The sequence below is a fragment of the Gracilinanus agilis genome, chromosome 3 (genome assembly GCF_016433145.1).
Source record: "Gracilinanus agilis isolate LMUSP501 chromosome 3, AgileGrace, whole genome shotgun sequence".
Lineage (NCBI taxonomy): Eukaryota > Metazoa > Chordata > Mammalia > Didelphimorphia > Didelphidae > Gracilinanus > Gracilinanus agilis.
In genome coordinates, this window is record NC_058132.1 from 8,924,938 (window position 1) to 8,940,795 (window position 15,858).

A 15,858-nucleotide genomic window follows, 5' to 3' on the forward strand; every position below is an offset into this window, starting at 1 on the left:
CTGACTCCAAGAATAAGGTTGAGACTCCAGGCTTTCTTGACTGATGTTGAAGGACTTTCTGGAAGGACATAACGAATGACAAAGAACTTGGGGGAATTGGGAGGAACAATGGACTTTGTAGATGACAAAGCAGAGCTAGACTGTAAAGCACTTTAGAAACTCCCCAGCTGTGTAAATAATGTATTTGGCTAATAGTCAATAGGTTTTCAGTGAAAAGCCACCTAGCCCTTTGTGAACTATGAAACACTTGGAAACCATAATAGAGGGGAGGAAGGAAGCAAGCATTTTTTAAGTGCTATTTGAGTGCCAGGCACTGTTCTAAACAGGTTTACAAATGCTATCTTATTGGATCCTTACAATAATGCCAGGACGAACATACTATTATTATCTCTACTTTATAGTTGGGTAAACAGGTAGTCAGAAGTGAAGTGACTTGCCCAGGGTCCATTGGCCAGTAAAAACCTGAGGTCATATTTGAACTTGGGTCTTCCTGACTAGGGTGGGTACTCTGAGTACGATGGTGCCTCCTAGTGGCCTAATGGCTTTGTAAGTGGTCAGACCCTTTACCATCTGGGCAGACGGGTGCTTCTTTCTTCCTCAGGTGCATGTCGTCCCTCTACACCAAGAGTGATGGGTGGCAGAACCTGCAGAAGGCAGAGGATGAGTTACGGAGGCGGCTGCAGAAGGACAAGTGGAATTTCTCTCATGCCCTGAGTGGGCTCTGCATGGCTGCCACGAGGGATGACTATTCCCTGACTGACTTCTGGTCCTATACCCTTGTCTACTTCCTTACTAAGGAAGTAAGTTCTCTATCAGGACCGGGGAGCTGGGAGCAATGAGTGGGATCACCTCAGAAATTATCCTCACTCTATGCCCCATTTGGGTGGCTGCCTCAGTCTAGGTGTCCTGTTTGCTGGTCAATCACTCGCCATATATGCCTGATACTGTGCTAAGTGCAGGGGCATTTCTGGGTGACCTCATGTAACTTAGGGGTGGGGAGGCAGGAAGACCTTTGTTGAAAGAACCCTAGATTTAGAATCAAGAGACCTAGGTTCAAATCTTGGCTTTGCTACTGATTCTCCGTGTGGTCTTGGGCAAGTACTTTCTCCTTTCTGGACCTCAGTTTCTTCACCTGAAAAATGATAAAGTTGGGGCAGCAAGAAGACTTTAAGATCCTTTTCAGCTGCAGACCCTGTGACTTTTGTGCTTCCTAGCTCTGTGGGGACGTGGCTCCCTGAATCCTTTTCTGTTTGTCTGTATTTCAGTCTTTTTCTCTTAACCTTATCAGCTCCTGCATGCCAACCTGTCCTGTTCAAGAGGTCAGTCTGAGGCGGGGACGGTGCCGTATCCCATATTTGCCACTATCGACCATTACCTCCAACCCGAAGGAAAGGAGAAGACTCTGAGTGAGCATGTCCCTGGCGTTTCCCCTGCAGGAGACCTGGGGTGGGGTGGCAAGATATCTACCTAGAAGGCCTATTTTGAGCAGCGATGCCAGGCAGTGAATGGACACGGTCATCGTCTGGGGATGTCTACATAGTCCATGCAGCTGAGCTCTTTTTGGAGGAAAAGTTTATAGAATCATCACAGTTGCAGATTTGGAGGGGATACCAGAGATCATCTCACCGCCCAACCCATACCAGAACAAGAATCCTCACTTCACCATCTCTGACCAGTGGATCCATTTCTGTGGTCCACATGTAAAACCCTTTACAACCTGGTTTCCTTCCTTCTTTGCCAGTCTTCTCACCCTTACCTCCTTTCCACATGCTCTACAATTCACAAACTCTAGGCTACTTGCTGTTTCTTGAATATAATGTTCCATCTCTCTACTCTTTGCTGCTGGCTCTTTTGTGCTTGGAATAGTCCCCCTCATCATCTCCACATCCTAGCTTCTCTCATTTTTTTCAAGATTCATTTCAAACCCCATAATCTACAAGATATTTCCCCAGCACTCAACAAAGATAGTACCCTCCCCTCTGTGCTTGCCTTCCGTCTACTCTGCATACATTTTATCTGTGTTGCCATTTCTGCCATTAGGGAAGCCATACTTTTGTACATATAGGTCTTTTCCCTTTTCCTCTGAACTCTTTGAGATAGAGACCTAGGAGTGGAGTTACTGAGCCAAAAGGGTACAGACAGTTTTATAGCCCTTTGGGTAGTTTCAAATTGCTCTACAGAATGCTTGATCAATTCACAACTCCACCAACAGTGCATAAGTGTCCCAATTTTCCCATATCCCCTTCAACTTTTGCTATTTTCATCTTCTGTCATATTAGCCAATCTGATAGACGGGAGGTGGCCCCTTGGAGTTCTTTTGCTTTGCATTTCTCTAATCTTCACATCCTTCTTAAATGTTTATTTTCTCATTGAAGCTTCACCTCCACTTTGAAGAGATTTTTAAAAAGAATAACTTCATTTTCCTTTATAGTACAGAGTATGGAGATGAATTATTTGAACCTTTTTATCATTGTATTATGTTTACTAGTGACTACCTTGGCTTAAGGGGGACATTGTTGAGAGGGAGAGTATCCGGAGGAGGGCAACCAGGTTGGTGAAGGATGTCAAGTTCAGGACATTTAAGGATTAGTTGAAGGAACAGGGAATGGTTAGCCTGAAGAAGAGATGGAGTGGGGTATATGAGAGCTGTCTTCAAATATCTCGATGTCTATCACGTGGAGGAGAAATTAGGCTTCTTCTGTTTAGCTTTAGATGGGGATAATAGGCAAAGAATCTAATCAGCCTTGATGTCAGGAAAACCCCCCCAATACTTTCAACTGTCCAAAAGTGGAATGGCCTGCCTCCTGAGATGGTTCATTCCTTGTCCCTAGGAAGTAGCCATCCAGCCTCGGGTGTATGAGGGATTTGGGGTTACAAATGGAATTGGGGTGAGGGTGAGTGGGTATTGGTTTATGGAGCTAATGAGGTCCCTTCTGACTCTTAAATGTGATCATTTTCTTGTTCTTTCCTCTTTGGAAGGAGAACAGTCTGAATTTTGAATGCAAAAAGTGGTCATTTGGTGTGGCAGAAACACAAACATCACACACTCATTGTAGAGCATTACAACGAAAATGTTTCCTGTTCTGTGCTAGCTGAGATCCCCAGCCTCTTTTAAAACACCCCTTTTAGTGTTTACAACCTATCTCCTGAATACCATATTAAGCGAATAATGAGCAATTACAACAGGTCTTCTCTCACTGGGGCTGTCCAGTCTCCTTTCCTGATTAGGTTCAACTAGTTGGTGACAAGGAAGAGACCTGCAGTGAGTCTCTCTAGGCAAAGTAGGTGATGGGGTTCCCACATGGAGTGGGAACATGTCTTAGTGTGAATGTAGCTAGATATAAAGCCCAGGACGGTGTGAGTCTATTCTGGTGGGAAGCCCAGAAGCATGGGGTAAATTTTTCTGGGTGTGAATCTTATCCTGTTGTGACTCCTACCCTGGGGTAAAACCTGCTCACTAAAGCCATGGTTTTGTTGACTTCCTAGAGTCCTGGTTTGAATTCACTCCTCACACAGCTGGCTACCCAACGCCTGGCCTCTCAACACCTGGTGCTTATGTTTCTACCACCTATTATGGGAGCAAGTTCAAGGCAGGGAAGCTCATCCAACAGGAAGCTGAAAGGGATTTATCCTATCTGAGAGGTAAGAACTGAATCTATCCTCCAACAAGAGGCAGGGGGACAGAAGCACTGTGACTCCTTCCCGTGTGACTCTCACATTCTCTGGTCTCCAGTTAGCATCCTAGTTCCCAGAGATTCTTTTGGTTCTTAGAGGTGCAAAGTGCCAAATGAGAACCTAGACTTTAATTCCGTTCTGTGATATTCCTCTCCTCTTCTTCCTCCTCCTCTTTGCAGGATTGTTTGGCAGTGCTCTGGCAGACAGAAACTCTATTCTCACATCTGTAAAAGGTAGGTGTGAGAAACAGGTTTCTTCAAGGTTCAGAGAAGAAAAGGGGAATAAAGGGGGGTTGGAGCCAGGATAAGCCTTTCTTTTGACCCCCATTGAAAGAAATTCCATTCTTCTTGTAGATTTCCTATTGAAATTCATCCGTCAGGATAGCACCCAGGAAAAAAGCCTCCTACGTCTCCTTTCCAAAGAGATAGAAGGAAAAGGACTTGTGCCTGAAGGTAATGACCTGAACCTGGATCCTCTCATGCCTTGGCATGGGCTTGGCCCTGAGTATCAAAGATCTGTTTTTAAAAGGTTATATTTGGTGATTGTGGCCAGAGAAATGTACTCATGTTGTTTGAGACTTATATAAGCTTGGTTATATGGACTGGAATCAATGCCTTTCAAATTATGCCTGACAGCCCTATGCTTGTACTCAGAGAGAACCGTGTTCCCTAACTATGTTAATTGTTTTATCACTTTTCGATTCAACATGTCAATTGGTGAAATGGTCTTAGGGAAACCCAGTCAAATTTCTCTAGGCTTTTTTTTTTTTTAATCCTGGGACTCCATTCTAGGAGCATAGGGCCACAACCAGTAGGCAATGGGTCACACAGTCGCTCAGGGTCACCCAGCTGGGAAGTGTCTGAGCCCGGATTTGAACCTAGGACCTTTTCGTCTCTAGGCCTGGCTCTCAATCCACTGAGCTAGCCCAGCTGCCCCTACTTTAGGTTGCAGTTTCTTAGGTTGCAGGCTTAGAGATCAGAAATTTGGGGACCAGAATAAAAAATGGGACCATTGATTCTTAAACATGAATGAAGCATTTACTAAACAATAAGGCAAACGCAAGAATAATCGCGACATTTATGCAATAGTAGCAAAACATTGGAATAATGGAAAAGTCACAGTCTATTTATAAGCCTAGGTCACACTGTCCCACCAATGCAAACAGTGTCCCCAAGGGAGGAGAAAGAGTAGAGTGGACGCACACTGAAGTCTAGCAATAAAGCAAATGAGTAGAGAAACTGGGGTCTGGGACAACAAATGACTCTGGAAGGCAGGCTTCAGAATTTTTTATCTCTTTAGCGAAGAGGTATGTATCAGTTGGTGGGCAAGACTATTTTTCAGCTGGTTATTCTCCTATTGAGCAAAGCCACTTCTCTGCAACTCTTGGGCTGCTGAGGTTATGTCAAGTTCTTTTAGCACATAGCCACCAATGGCAACATATTGATAAAGTGTTGGGCTCTTTTTACAAAATACAATATTATGCTCTTTTGTTAAAACAGTTGCATTAAGCCTAGAATCAGCAAGTTAAGTCTTCTCTGTGAGCTATAAGAAATTCTTCCTTCTTAAGCCATAAAGGGCAGTTAAGGGCAATACAGACACCACCAAGAAGTCTTCTGTCTTTCTAGTGGCACTAGCTGGCAGTGAGCCAAGCAACCCTTTCCATAGAGAGAGGATTCTGTCCTCCAACCTCAGAGCTCTCTTCTAAGTCTAGCTGTCAGCCTTGCTCAGGTCCCTATTAATTTCTATAGTCTGTGTTTTGCAAGTTGTTTCTCTCTATGCCTTCCTTCTCTTCTCAGCTTCTGGTTCCTCCTTTGCTCAACTTCTCATATCCTATTTTCCATATGTTCTGGTTTTCTCTATATAATTGAATATGCTTTAAATCAGAGCTTCCATATAAGCGGCAACACATTTCTATATTATGATGTTAAACTAAAGTATTGCACATTTCTGGCAAGAATGACCTCAATAATTCTTATATAATCATCCCACTCTTTCTAAAAAGGTATTTGATAATTTCTATATCAATCTTCAAGTTATTTACAAAATTAAATGTAAATAAGTGCAATGCATTTAGCCTTCCTTACCTTAATTGATCTGTCTTCCATCAGGACCTGTTGGAAAATTTAACTGAGAGGCAATATTCTCTCAGATCCACAGGCCATCTGCATATTTCTTCAAGCAGTTTTGTTTGTGTTCTTTCTTTTAAGTTCATTTTGTTGTTGCCTTTTAAGTAACTACTCTTTTCTGCTCCCTTAAGCAACCAAAAAGGTCACATACCAAAGGCATAGGTCTTTACACATGCAACACTTAGTGTTGTTCACCTCGAAGGCAATGAACTTGGGGTGGCTGTGGGAGCATCATCCTATTGGAGAGATAGAGATTCATTAGACTATATGAGCCTTACGTAATTGCCTTCAGACTCATAGTTAGCCTGTTGTTTAGATACCCATCTTGCCTGAAACTTTCATAAACTGCACTATGTGGACAGGATTCAGTGGATCTTGAATCATGCCTGACAGTCTTACTCTTGTACTCAATGGGAGCCATCCTTCTTAACTATGCTCCTTGTTCCATCTCTTTTGGATTCAGCATGTCAACTTGTGACTCGGTCCTAGGACAACCCAGGCAGCACCCTTTGATACAGAGACAAGATATGTCAAAGCAAACATCCTTTAGAGTTACTCGACAGGCTGACCCTCTTGCCTTTGGTTCTGCACTCTCTGAAAAACATACTGATCATGACCCTGGGCAATTCACCTAGTCTTGGTATTTTAGGCAACTCTCTAGGATTTTAAATGTCTGAGAAAGTGACATCCTGAATTGGTAGAGTGAGTCTTCCTCTCCCGGAAATCTCCTGGAAATTTCCTATATCAGCAAAATTACTTATTCTGTACATATTTGCATACGTATTGGTGGTCTCCACTAGTTGAATGCAAACTCCTTGACAGTAAGGGTTCCTTTCTTTGTATTTGTAACTCCAGGACCTAGCACAGAGTAGACCCTTAATACATGCTTACTTGCTTGAATGATTGATTTCAAATACTTAAAGACTATCATCATAACCATCCTTCTCTTCTGATGTATTTCTTGCTATTTTGAGAAAATGAAAGAGAAGTGGGCTATGACATACATTTCACTCAATGATCTTCATGATTTTAAGAATAGTAATAACAACTGTCACTTCTATATTCATAGTTCTTTAAGGCCTACAAATCGCTCTCCCAAACAGAACTTGGAGAAATAAATCATGCAAATACCATCACCTTTATTTTAAAGAAGAAGAAATTGAAGCAGTTCAAAAAGGAAAATGCCTCGAGTAAGGTTACACAAATAGGAAATGTCAGAACGAGGATTCAAATGAAGTTCAAGATGCTCTTTCTACTAAATTTGCTGCTATTCAGCAAGAGACTTAAGATGACTTTAAAGAGTAGAGACGGGAGGTCCTTGGTTCAAATCTGGCCTCAGATATTTCCTAGCTGTGTGACCCTGGGCAAATCACTTAACTCCCATTGCCTAGTTCTTACCACTCTTCTTCCTTGGAACCAATAAACAGTATTGTTTCTAAGATGGAAGGTAAGAGTTTTTTAAAAATGTCTCTAAAGAAGAACTTGCTTCTAGGATGAACAATTTATGTGACCAAAGGTGGTCTCCTTTTTTGAGGATCTTGGTGTTGGTTCACCTTCTGAGGATGGATTAAGGGATAGTTTTACCGATTTCTTCCAGGACCTTTGAGTTTAGACCAGTAGGCTTTTACCTGTGAACAGATAACTTTCTCATATTCTTAGATCTCCTTCCTCACCTTTCAGCCAAGATTGCTTGTGCCTGGGGGAGTCAGAAAGAAGGGATATTGTTTATGCTGTGACTTTTCTTTTCAGGAGATATCTTGCAAATCATCATGGAAGAACTAGTCATCTTGGTTTACACCTTTACATCAGGTGGAGACTGTCTGCCAGTCCTGGAAAGTCTCCATTCTAAAATGGCAGGTATGAATACCAAGAGGGATGGTGGTAGTTTCAGTAATGTGTTCATTACCAAGAAGAGAATCCCTCTCCCTTAAGCAAAATCTCATAGAGGCATAGGATGTCAAAACTGGAATGACCCTTATGCTTATTTTGCAGAAAAGGCGTATGATGAATATGAGGGTCTTAGACCAAAGAAGGAATTAGAGGAAGAGTTGGGATGTGAACAAGGTCTTCTGATTCCACATCCAGGCTTAATCCTGGAATGGAGTAGGTGACAGGGTGTCCTGTACTTAGCTCTCCTGTCTTCTAATTAACTCAGGGAGCCCTTGATATAGTGAATAAGACAATGCATCAACTTTTGGGCAGGTCCTAGTTGAAAAAGAAAGATTATTTTCTTCTCTAAGAGCTTCTGATGTGAGGTTTAGATATAGTCCCGTCATTGGGAATTCCCTTAGACTGAAGGAAGCAGCATAGCCCTGCCACTGATACAGTCCTGACCTGACAATGTAGGCCTTACTTCAGAGGGACCCTAGTCTGAGGGAAGACATTTGGCTCCTGGCTGAGATGGAAAACTCAGCTCTGATTGCATTCCAGAGTCATGCTCTGTAGGGATACCTAGCCTTACATCAGTATGTGGTGGGGGGAGACAAAAGAGAGCATGGAGGCGGGAGGAAGGATTACTACAGGTTGAAGAAAAGCTGATAGTATGGGCACAGAAGCAGAGGTAGGGAATAATTTTTCAGTTTGGGTATTCCTCAACAGTCCTAAGAACCAAAGAGCTTCAGGTACTATGTTCCTCAACAACCTTTGGCAAATTCTTTTGGGTGAAGACTTTGTGTGGTCTACAGTGAGCTGGCCAAGGTACTGACATATTCAGTCAGGGCACAGGATGCATCTGAAGTCCCGAAGAATGTGTTGGTTGTTTTCCATACTTCTTGTACTACTTTCCTCCAAATTAGTTGAACTCTTGGGCAAAAAGCAATGACCAAGACCCACTCAGGCAGCAGATATGGAGCTCTCTGAGGGAATAGAGGCTGATGTATCCTCTTTCTGGCCACAGGGTACAAAGGTTTTTCTGAGGCTCAGACAATGACCAACAAGATGATTAAGCATTTGCGCCATAACTCTCCAGATCAACAGAGACAATACATTCTGGACTTACTCACAAAGGTCTTGAAGCATGATGCAAAGGAAGAGCGTAAGTGAAATTTTTCCCTGCAGCTGCAATGTCACCATCTGAGGGGATATCTGTCCTCTATCCAATGTTAGGACAACATGTACCTTGGAGGTATATGAGGGAAGTGGGGCATGTGATTAACTCATCTAAAATTCTAGAGTATCATAATAGTTCAAGGACCATCAAAGAATGCTTATTCTTCATGGTGGTGAATCTGAGGTTCATAAGGGGGTGAGGGTTGGCTCAAGGTCCAACGATTAGACCAGAATATTCTAGGATCAGAGGATCTAGAGCTATGAGAAATTATCGAGTTGTTGTAGCCTTCCTTCCTTCCCCCTCCCCCCCAGTTTTATGGAGAGAGAAACTGAGGTACAAAGGGAATGTATAGCTTGGGCAAGGTCACCTATCTAGCAAGCATCAGAACCAGATTTCAAAATCAGATTGTGTGGTTCTACTTTTTCTGCCTTCTCTACAGCACTGATCTGGCTTTTTTAATTAAAAAAATTTAAATTATTTTTTAATTTAGAATATTTTTCCTTGGTTTCATGATTCATGATTCCCTACCCCCTCTCCCACTCTTTCCTCCCCACTCCTGAAGCTGACAAGCAGTTCCACTGGTTTATACATGTATCATTGTTCAAAATCTATTTCCATGTTATTCATATTTGCAGTGGAGTGATCTTTTTTAACATCAAAACCCTAAGCATATCCCTATTGAACTATGTGATCGATCATATGTTTTTCTTCTGCATTTTTGTTCCCCTAGTTCTTTCTCTGGATGTGGATGGTGTTCTTTCTAATAAGTTACTCTGAACTGTCCTGGATCATTGCATTGCTGCTAGTAGAGAAGTCCATTACATTTGATTGTGCCATAATGTATCAGTCTCTGTGTACAATGTTCTCCTGGTTCTGCTCCTTTCACTCTATCAATTTCTGGAGGTCATTTAGTTCACATGGAATTCCTCCAGTTCATCTTTCCTTTCAGCACAATAATATGATATCACCATCAGATACCATAATTTATTCAGCCATTCTCCAATCGATGGACACCCCCTCATGTCCCAATCTTTTTGCCACCACAAAGAGTGTGGTTATCAATATTTTTGTACAAGTCTTTTTCCTTATTATCTCTTTGGGGTACAAATCCAACAGTGGTATGACTGGGTCAAAGGGCAGGTGATCTTTTAAAGCCCTTTGTGCATAATTCCAAATTACCCTCCATAATTGTTGGACCAATTCACAACTCCACCAGTAGTTGTTGGGAATTGTGAAAAGAGTGCCCCAATTTTGCCACATTCCCTTCAACATTTATCACTTTCCTTTGCTGCCATATTGACCAGTCCGCTAGGTATAAAGTGTTACTTCAGAGTTGTTTTAATTTGCATTTCTCTAATCAGGAGGATTTAGAACATTTTTTCATGTGCTTATTGATAGTTTTGATTTCATCATCTGAAAACTACCTATTCTCGTCCCTTGACCATTTGTCGAATGGGGAATGGCTTGATTTTTTTGTAAATTTGACTTAATTCTTTATATATTTGTGAAATTAAGCCCTTGTCAGAGAGTTTTGTTATAAAAACATTCTCCCAGTTTGTTGCTTTCCTTCTAATTCTGGTTGCATTGGTTTTGTTTGTGCAAACCCTTTTTAATTTGATATAATCAAAGTCATTCATTTTACATTTTGCAATGTTCTCTATCTCTTGCTTGGTCTTAAATTTCTTCCTTTCCCACATGATCTGGCTTTTTTGATCCTTGCTTCTTCCAACAAGGGACTGCTTTCATGGATATCTTTGAGTCTGACTCAAATTTTCTCACTCTCTAGGCAATATCCCATCTTTCCTCCAATTCATATGGAAGACTTCCAAGTGTCTCTTATTTTGGACATGGGGAACAACAAATAACTTTCTGTATAAGTACGGTAAGGGCTTCTTAGGATCACAGTATCTGAGTTGGAAGGGACTAGAGTGGCCACCCTTATACAATTTAGACCTGGGCAGATGTATACCATCCTTTGCAAGTGGTTGTTGACTTTCTGCTTCAAGACCTTTAATGATGGGATAACATCTCAAGATAGCCGTTTCTAGGATATTCTAGTTGTTGGGTCAGCTATCTTTGTTATGCCATGTCCCATGTGCATTTATTAAATACTTGCCATATGCCAGGCACTGTGCTAAGCAATGTAGCTACAAAGATAGGTCCTTTCCTGAAAAACAAAAACCCAGTCCTTGCCTTTCAGAAGTTTTCAGTTTAACAATGGAGATAACCTATAAATAGTTATGTACAAACAAGATAGATTCAGGAGAAATTGGGGAAAATCAAGAGAAGGTAGTCACTAAATACTAAGGGGAACCAGGAAAGCATGATTTTAGCTTAGACTTGAAGAAAAACAGGGAAATCAGGGGGGTGGAGATGGGGAGGAAGAGTGTTATAGGCACTGGGGACAAGACAAATGGCTACAGTTAGGAGATAGAGTGACATAATTAGGAAGTTTCCCCTCATATCTAATGGAGATTTGCTATCTTATATTATGCCCTCCTCATTGCTCCTTATTCTGCTTTCTAGGATGAGCAGATCAAACCCTCTTTCCCACATCTACCCTTCCAATGTTAGAACACAGAATATCCTTCTCTGCCCACTCCCCTCTTCCCCATCACACCAAGGGTCATCCTTGTGGCATGGGAGACTAGAAAAAGAAGGCGGACAGGAAACATGAGTGGGAAATATGTAGAGAATTTGGGGGGCATCAATAAATTAAATTTTTAAAAACCCTTGTCTTCCATCTTTGAATCCATACTGTGTATTGGTTCCAAGGGAGAAAAGTAGTAAGGTCTAGGCAATGGGAGTTAAGTGACTTGCCCAGGGTTACACAACTAGGAAGTGTCCGAGACCACATTTGAAACCAGGACCCGCTATCTCAATCCACTCAATCTACTGTCCCCAGTAGAAAGACTTCTTCTTAGTGAATGGAAGATAATGTGTCTCTGCACGGATGGTGGGTAAGGCTATAACTGGCCATAGGAATGAACTGACTTACATGTCTGAGGTTTTGCTCATGGAGTCCTGATTCAGGAATGGATTGGGCTACCTCCAAGATCCTGTGCTTTTGTGAGAGGATCTATGGTCCTTTTTTCTTAGGAGACATCAAGGACAAGGATCTCACAGACCGGGAAAATCTGTATTTGATGGATGCTGGCTTGGATATCAACTGTGCCTATCCCCTGGTCCTGCCCCCAGTGCGCAACACTGACATCATCCTCTCCTTTGACTTCAGTGAAGGGGATCCATTTCTGGTAATGGGAAAGGCATTCAACCCTTCCAAAGACCCTTGTCGGGACCAATCAAGCAAGAAAGAGCCCCTGCTTAGAATGTGAGGCCTGGGTTCTAGTCTCCAAATCATGGTGTGACTTTCATTCAGTCCTTTTCTCCTTCAGATTGGCCTCCATTTCCCCATCTAGAAAATGTAATTGGGGCAGGGGGAGGGTTGAGAGTGTCTAGAGGTCCTTCAGGCTCTAGAACTCTCAGTTGGTAACAGGAGTGGGTCTGTGTCCCCTCTCTCCAGACCATCAAGGATACAGCAAAGTATTGCAAAACCTGCAATATCCCCTTCCCTCCAGTGGATGAAGATAAGCTCAACCAAGATGCCCAGGCTCCTTCTGACTTCTACATCTTTGAAAGGGAGAAGGGCCCTGTGGTCATGCACTTCCCTCTTTTCAATAAAGTGAATTGCGGCAGCGCAGGTATGGATTTGGTTAGCCACTGAGTGCCTTGCACTGGGATGGTGGAGATGGGTCTAAAGAGCATTGTGGTTCTGGGTTCAAAGGGTTCCCTGTGGCCTGGAATGATGCTCACTGAGGTTTGCAAGCATGGACTTTGGCGAAGGCTTCTTTCTAGGCAAGGGAGAGATGTTACTAGTTTCCAGAGAGCCCTAAGCCGTGTTCCCTTCTTCTTTATAGTCCCTTCTACTCTAGTCCCACCTGAAATGGGACGGCGCAGCAGCCAGAGTCTTGTAAGGGCTTAAGTACCAGCCATCTGGGTGGTGGCAGGTGGTGGTGGAAGGATTCGAGACTTAAATAGATTCTCTAGCAAAGCAGTTTAAGTGAAGGTACTTGGATTGAGCTCAGTCCGGCCTAGGAGTAATCATCCCGGGATTAGCTCTTCCATAAATGTGTCAAGTAGCAGGCATATTCCCAGGATTACTGTGGGGAACTACTTTGGCTCTTGGCTTGTACCCGATCCCACAACGGCCTAGTCCCAATTGCTGGAGAGGACCCCGGAATCTCTAGAATTGTGCATAAAGCAGTTTCCTGAGAGCTGCCAAAAGCTTTTGTCAGCCATGTGCCAACCTTGTGGCCTGGCAAGCAGACAGTAGTGCTTGATGTGTTGGCAATCCGGGACTAGGATATTCCAATGCAGTGGATGTTGGAGGATGAGAAGGACTCTATGCATAGAGAAACAGGCAGAGCATCCAGAAGTAGAGAATCAAGCCACAGGACGGCAACAGGATGGCACCAGCCCAAGTCTGTGCAAGGCAAAGGGTTGTGGTGGGTCCCTCTCTCCACACTTGGAGTTCTCAGGGGCAAGTAGGTCTTGGAAGCATTTAGGATTCTTCCCTCCCTTCCCCAATTTAGCCAGGCTCTCCAAACTTTTCTGCCATTGCCAGTGAGGGTTGCATGAATGCTCATCCTAGAGCGGTTGGCCACCCTCTTCGAGGACTGGAAGACTATAGGGTGATGCGGGGAGCTAAACATGAGAATTCTTTACCTACTTCCTGGATAATTTGTTCTCTCGTGTGGCCTGCCGATTACCATAAAACAAGGGCCTCTGACACATGGTTGTAAGAAAGACAAACGAATGCTTGACGTGGCTGGTTTTTATGGTGCAGAAGTGGAACTTATATGGAGAGAAGAGGACGTAGGACAGGACTAGCAACAGGAAGGTTTACGGTATTCCATGGAGAGGGCGCCATGCAAGAAACCTGCAAGCTGGGGATTTACAGGCTTGTTTCTTCCACTTTGCAAGTACCAGTTGTGAACAGTGTCTTAGTGTGGAACAGCCGGGGAGCCTTAGGGTTTGTGGTTGAGCAGGAAAACAGTGACCTTCTCAGAAAAGGGGAGTAAGAATTACTGGGAAGAGAAATGGGAACTCATGATTTCGAACTTAACGAAGAAAATATATCCTTTCTGGGTTATTCTGTAATGAAATGACTAATTTCAATGATTAATTGGGTGCTACTGCTAGAAGTAGCTTAATTTCTTTTTTTAACCCTTACTTCTTATCTTAGTAACAACTTCTAGACAGAAGGACAAGAGCTAGGCAATGGGGGTAAGTGACTTGCCCAGGGTCATACAGCTAGAAAGTGGCTAAGGGTAGATTTGAATCCAGGACCTCCCATCTCTAGTCCTGGCTCTCAATCCACTGAGCTACCCAGCTGCCCCACCAGATGTCCTTCTAACTCTTCCAGTGTGCATTTGCCCCTTTATGAGGAAGGAATAGTCTAAAATGGACTGCTTGGTAACATCATGGTTTCTCTGTCTCCCTGTGTCTTAGAGGTCATCGAGAAGAGATGTGAGACGTTTAAGACATTCCGCCTCAAAGACTATTCTGATGATGAGGTGTGTCAACTCCTGGAAGATGCGAAGGCCAATGTGAGGAACAACAAGGAAAGAATCTTGGAAAAGATCTGTAAACTGGCACAGACAGCCTCATAGGAAGGCAGCCTCCAAAGCTTCTGCCCTCACAGGGTGCACACATACTGGGATGGCTTCTATTACTTGGGAGCAGCTGCTGTTCCTTCTGCCCTTTGGGGAGAATCTCACATTTGCTTGCTCAATAACTGCTTTCAGCAGCCAACTTTTTTTTTAGAAGGCCCCACCATGATGCCTTGTACTCTTATGCAACATGTCTGCATTCTACTTACCTATTCTCAGGTCCAATAAAATGTTGTCTTGGCTCACAGCAATCTAGAGTTTCATCCTTCTTGTTACTCTTCTATTTACAGAAGCTTAGAGTTACCAGAAAGAGGCCTAGTCCCAGGGTGAGGACGCAGGAATTTGAATCATGGTTCAGACACTGGATATGTGACCCTGGCTCACTCACACAGTTTCTCTGAGCTTCTGTTTCTTCATGTATAAAACAGTGATAAATATGCAATGTCCAGCTCAGATTTGTTAAGTGAGGTGAGGAAAAAGGACTTAAGTGTTTACTATAAGCCAGGTATTAGACAAGGCACTAATACAGTGTTGGGCACAATAGAAATTACTTTGGCATGGGGTAGAATCATGTAATTGGGGAAGAGGAAAGGTCTAGAAAAGGGGCTAGGGAAAATATAGGGAAGTACCATTCTTATCTGGAGGTTGCTATGGAAGACACGTGGTCCTTCAGGATGGACCTTTAAGGAATGGAGTTGTTTAAAGAGACTAAGGTTGGGGAAAGATCATTCCAATAATGGAGATAGTATAGGGAGGGGACAGGGCAGGAGGAGAACCAAGGTGGGTGCAGTTGGTAGGGGGAGATAAAGTTGGACATCAAAAACAAATCCTAGGGCCAGATGGATTTATAAGAGAATTCTGTCAAACGCTCAACAATTGTTGATTATTATATATCATATAAATGATATTACATATTATATAAATTATTTGTGAAAATCGAGAAAGAGGAGCTCTTACCAAACTTTCAATAGCACAACACAGCCTCGATTCTGAAACTAGGAAGAGATAAAATAGAGAAAGGAAACTATAGACCTGTGTTGGTCAACCTATGGCACATGTGCCAGAGCATGCCAGAGGGGGTTGTTCCCTTCGCCCTCTGAGGACATTTTTTCACATCACTCACCCTTCTGCCCAGCAGCGCAATGAGAACACTTCCTCCTCTGTCTGGAGTAAGGTGGGGGGCTCACATGCAGCATGAGGGTTGCAGTTTGGGCACTCAGTCTCTAAAAGTTCACTATCACTGCTATAGACCATCATCTCTGATAAATGTTGATGCGAAATTATTGAATAAAATTTTAGAAAAGGAGATATGACCATATATCATAAGAATTTGACA

The 15,858-nt window shown here is 42.9% G+C and overlaps 1 protein-coding gene across 1 annotated transcript; it reads left to right on the top strand.

The window, feature by feature from the left end:
- The first annotated feature begins 517 nt into the window (after positions 1-517).
- LOC123240716 (cytosolic phospholipase A2 gamma-like) lies at positions 518-14,769 on the top strand. Its single transcript, XM_044668435.1, has 12 exons — positions 518-546; positions 602-800; positions 1,289-1,406; positions 3,487-3,642; positions 3,855-3,908; positions 4,029-4,127; positions 7,551-7,658; positions 8,698-8,835; positions 10,637-10,732; positions 11,950-12,104; positions 12,374-12,551; positions 14,362-14,769. The coding sequence occupies exons 1-12, from the start codon at positions 518-520 to the stop codon at positions 14,520-14,522; spliced, it is 1,491 nt and encodes a 496-aa protein (XP_044524370.1). The 3' UTR covers positions 14,523-14,769.
- Positions 14,770-15,858: the final 1,089 nt, after the last annotated feature.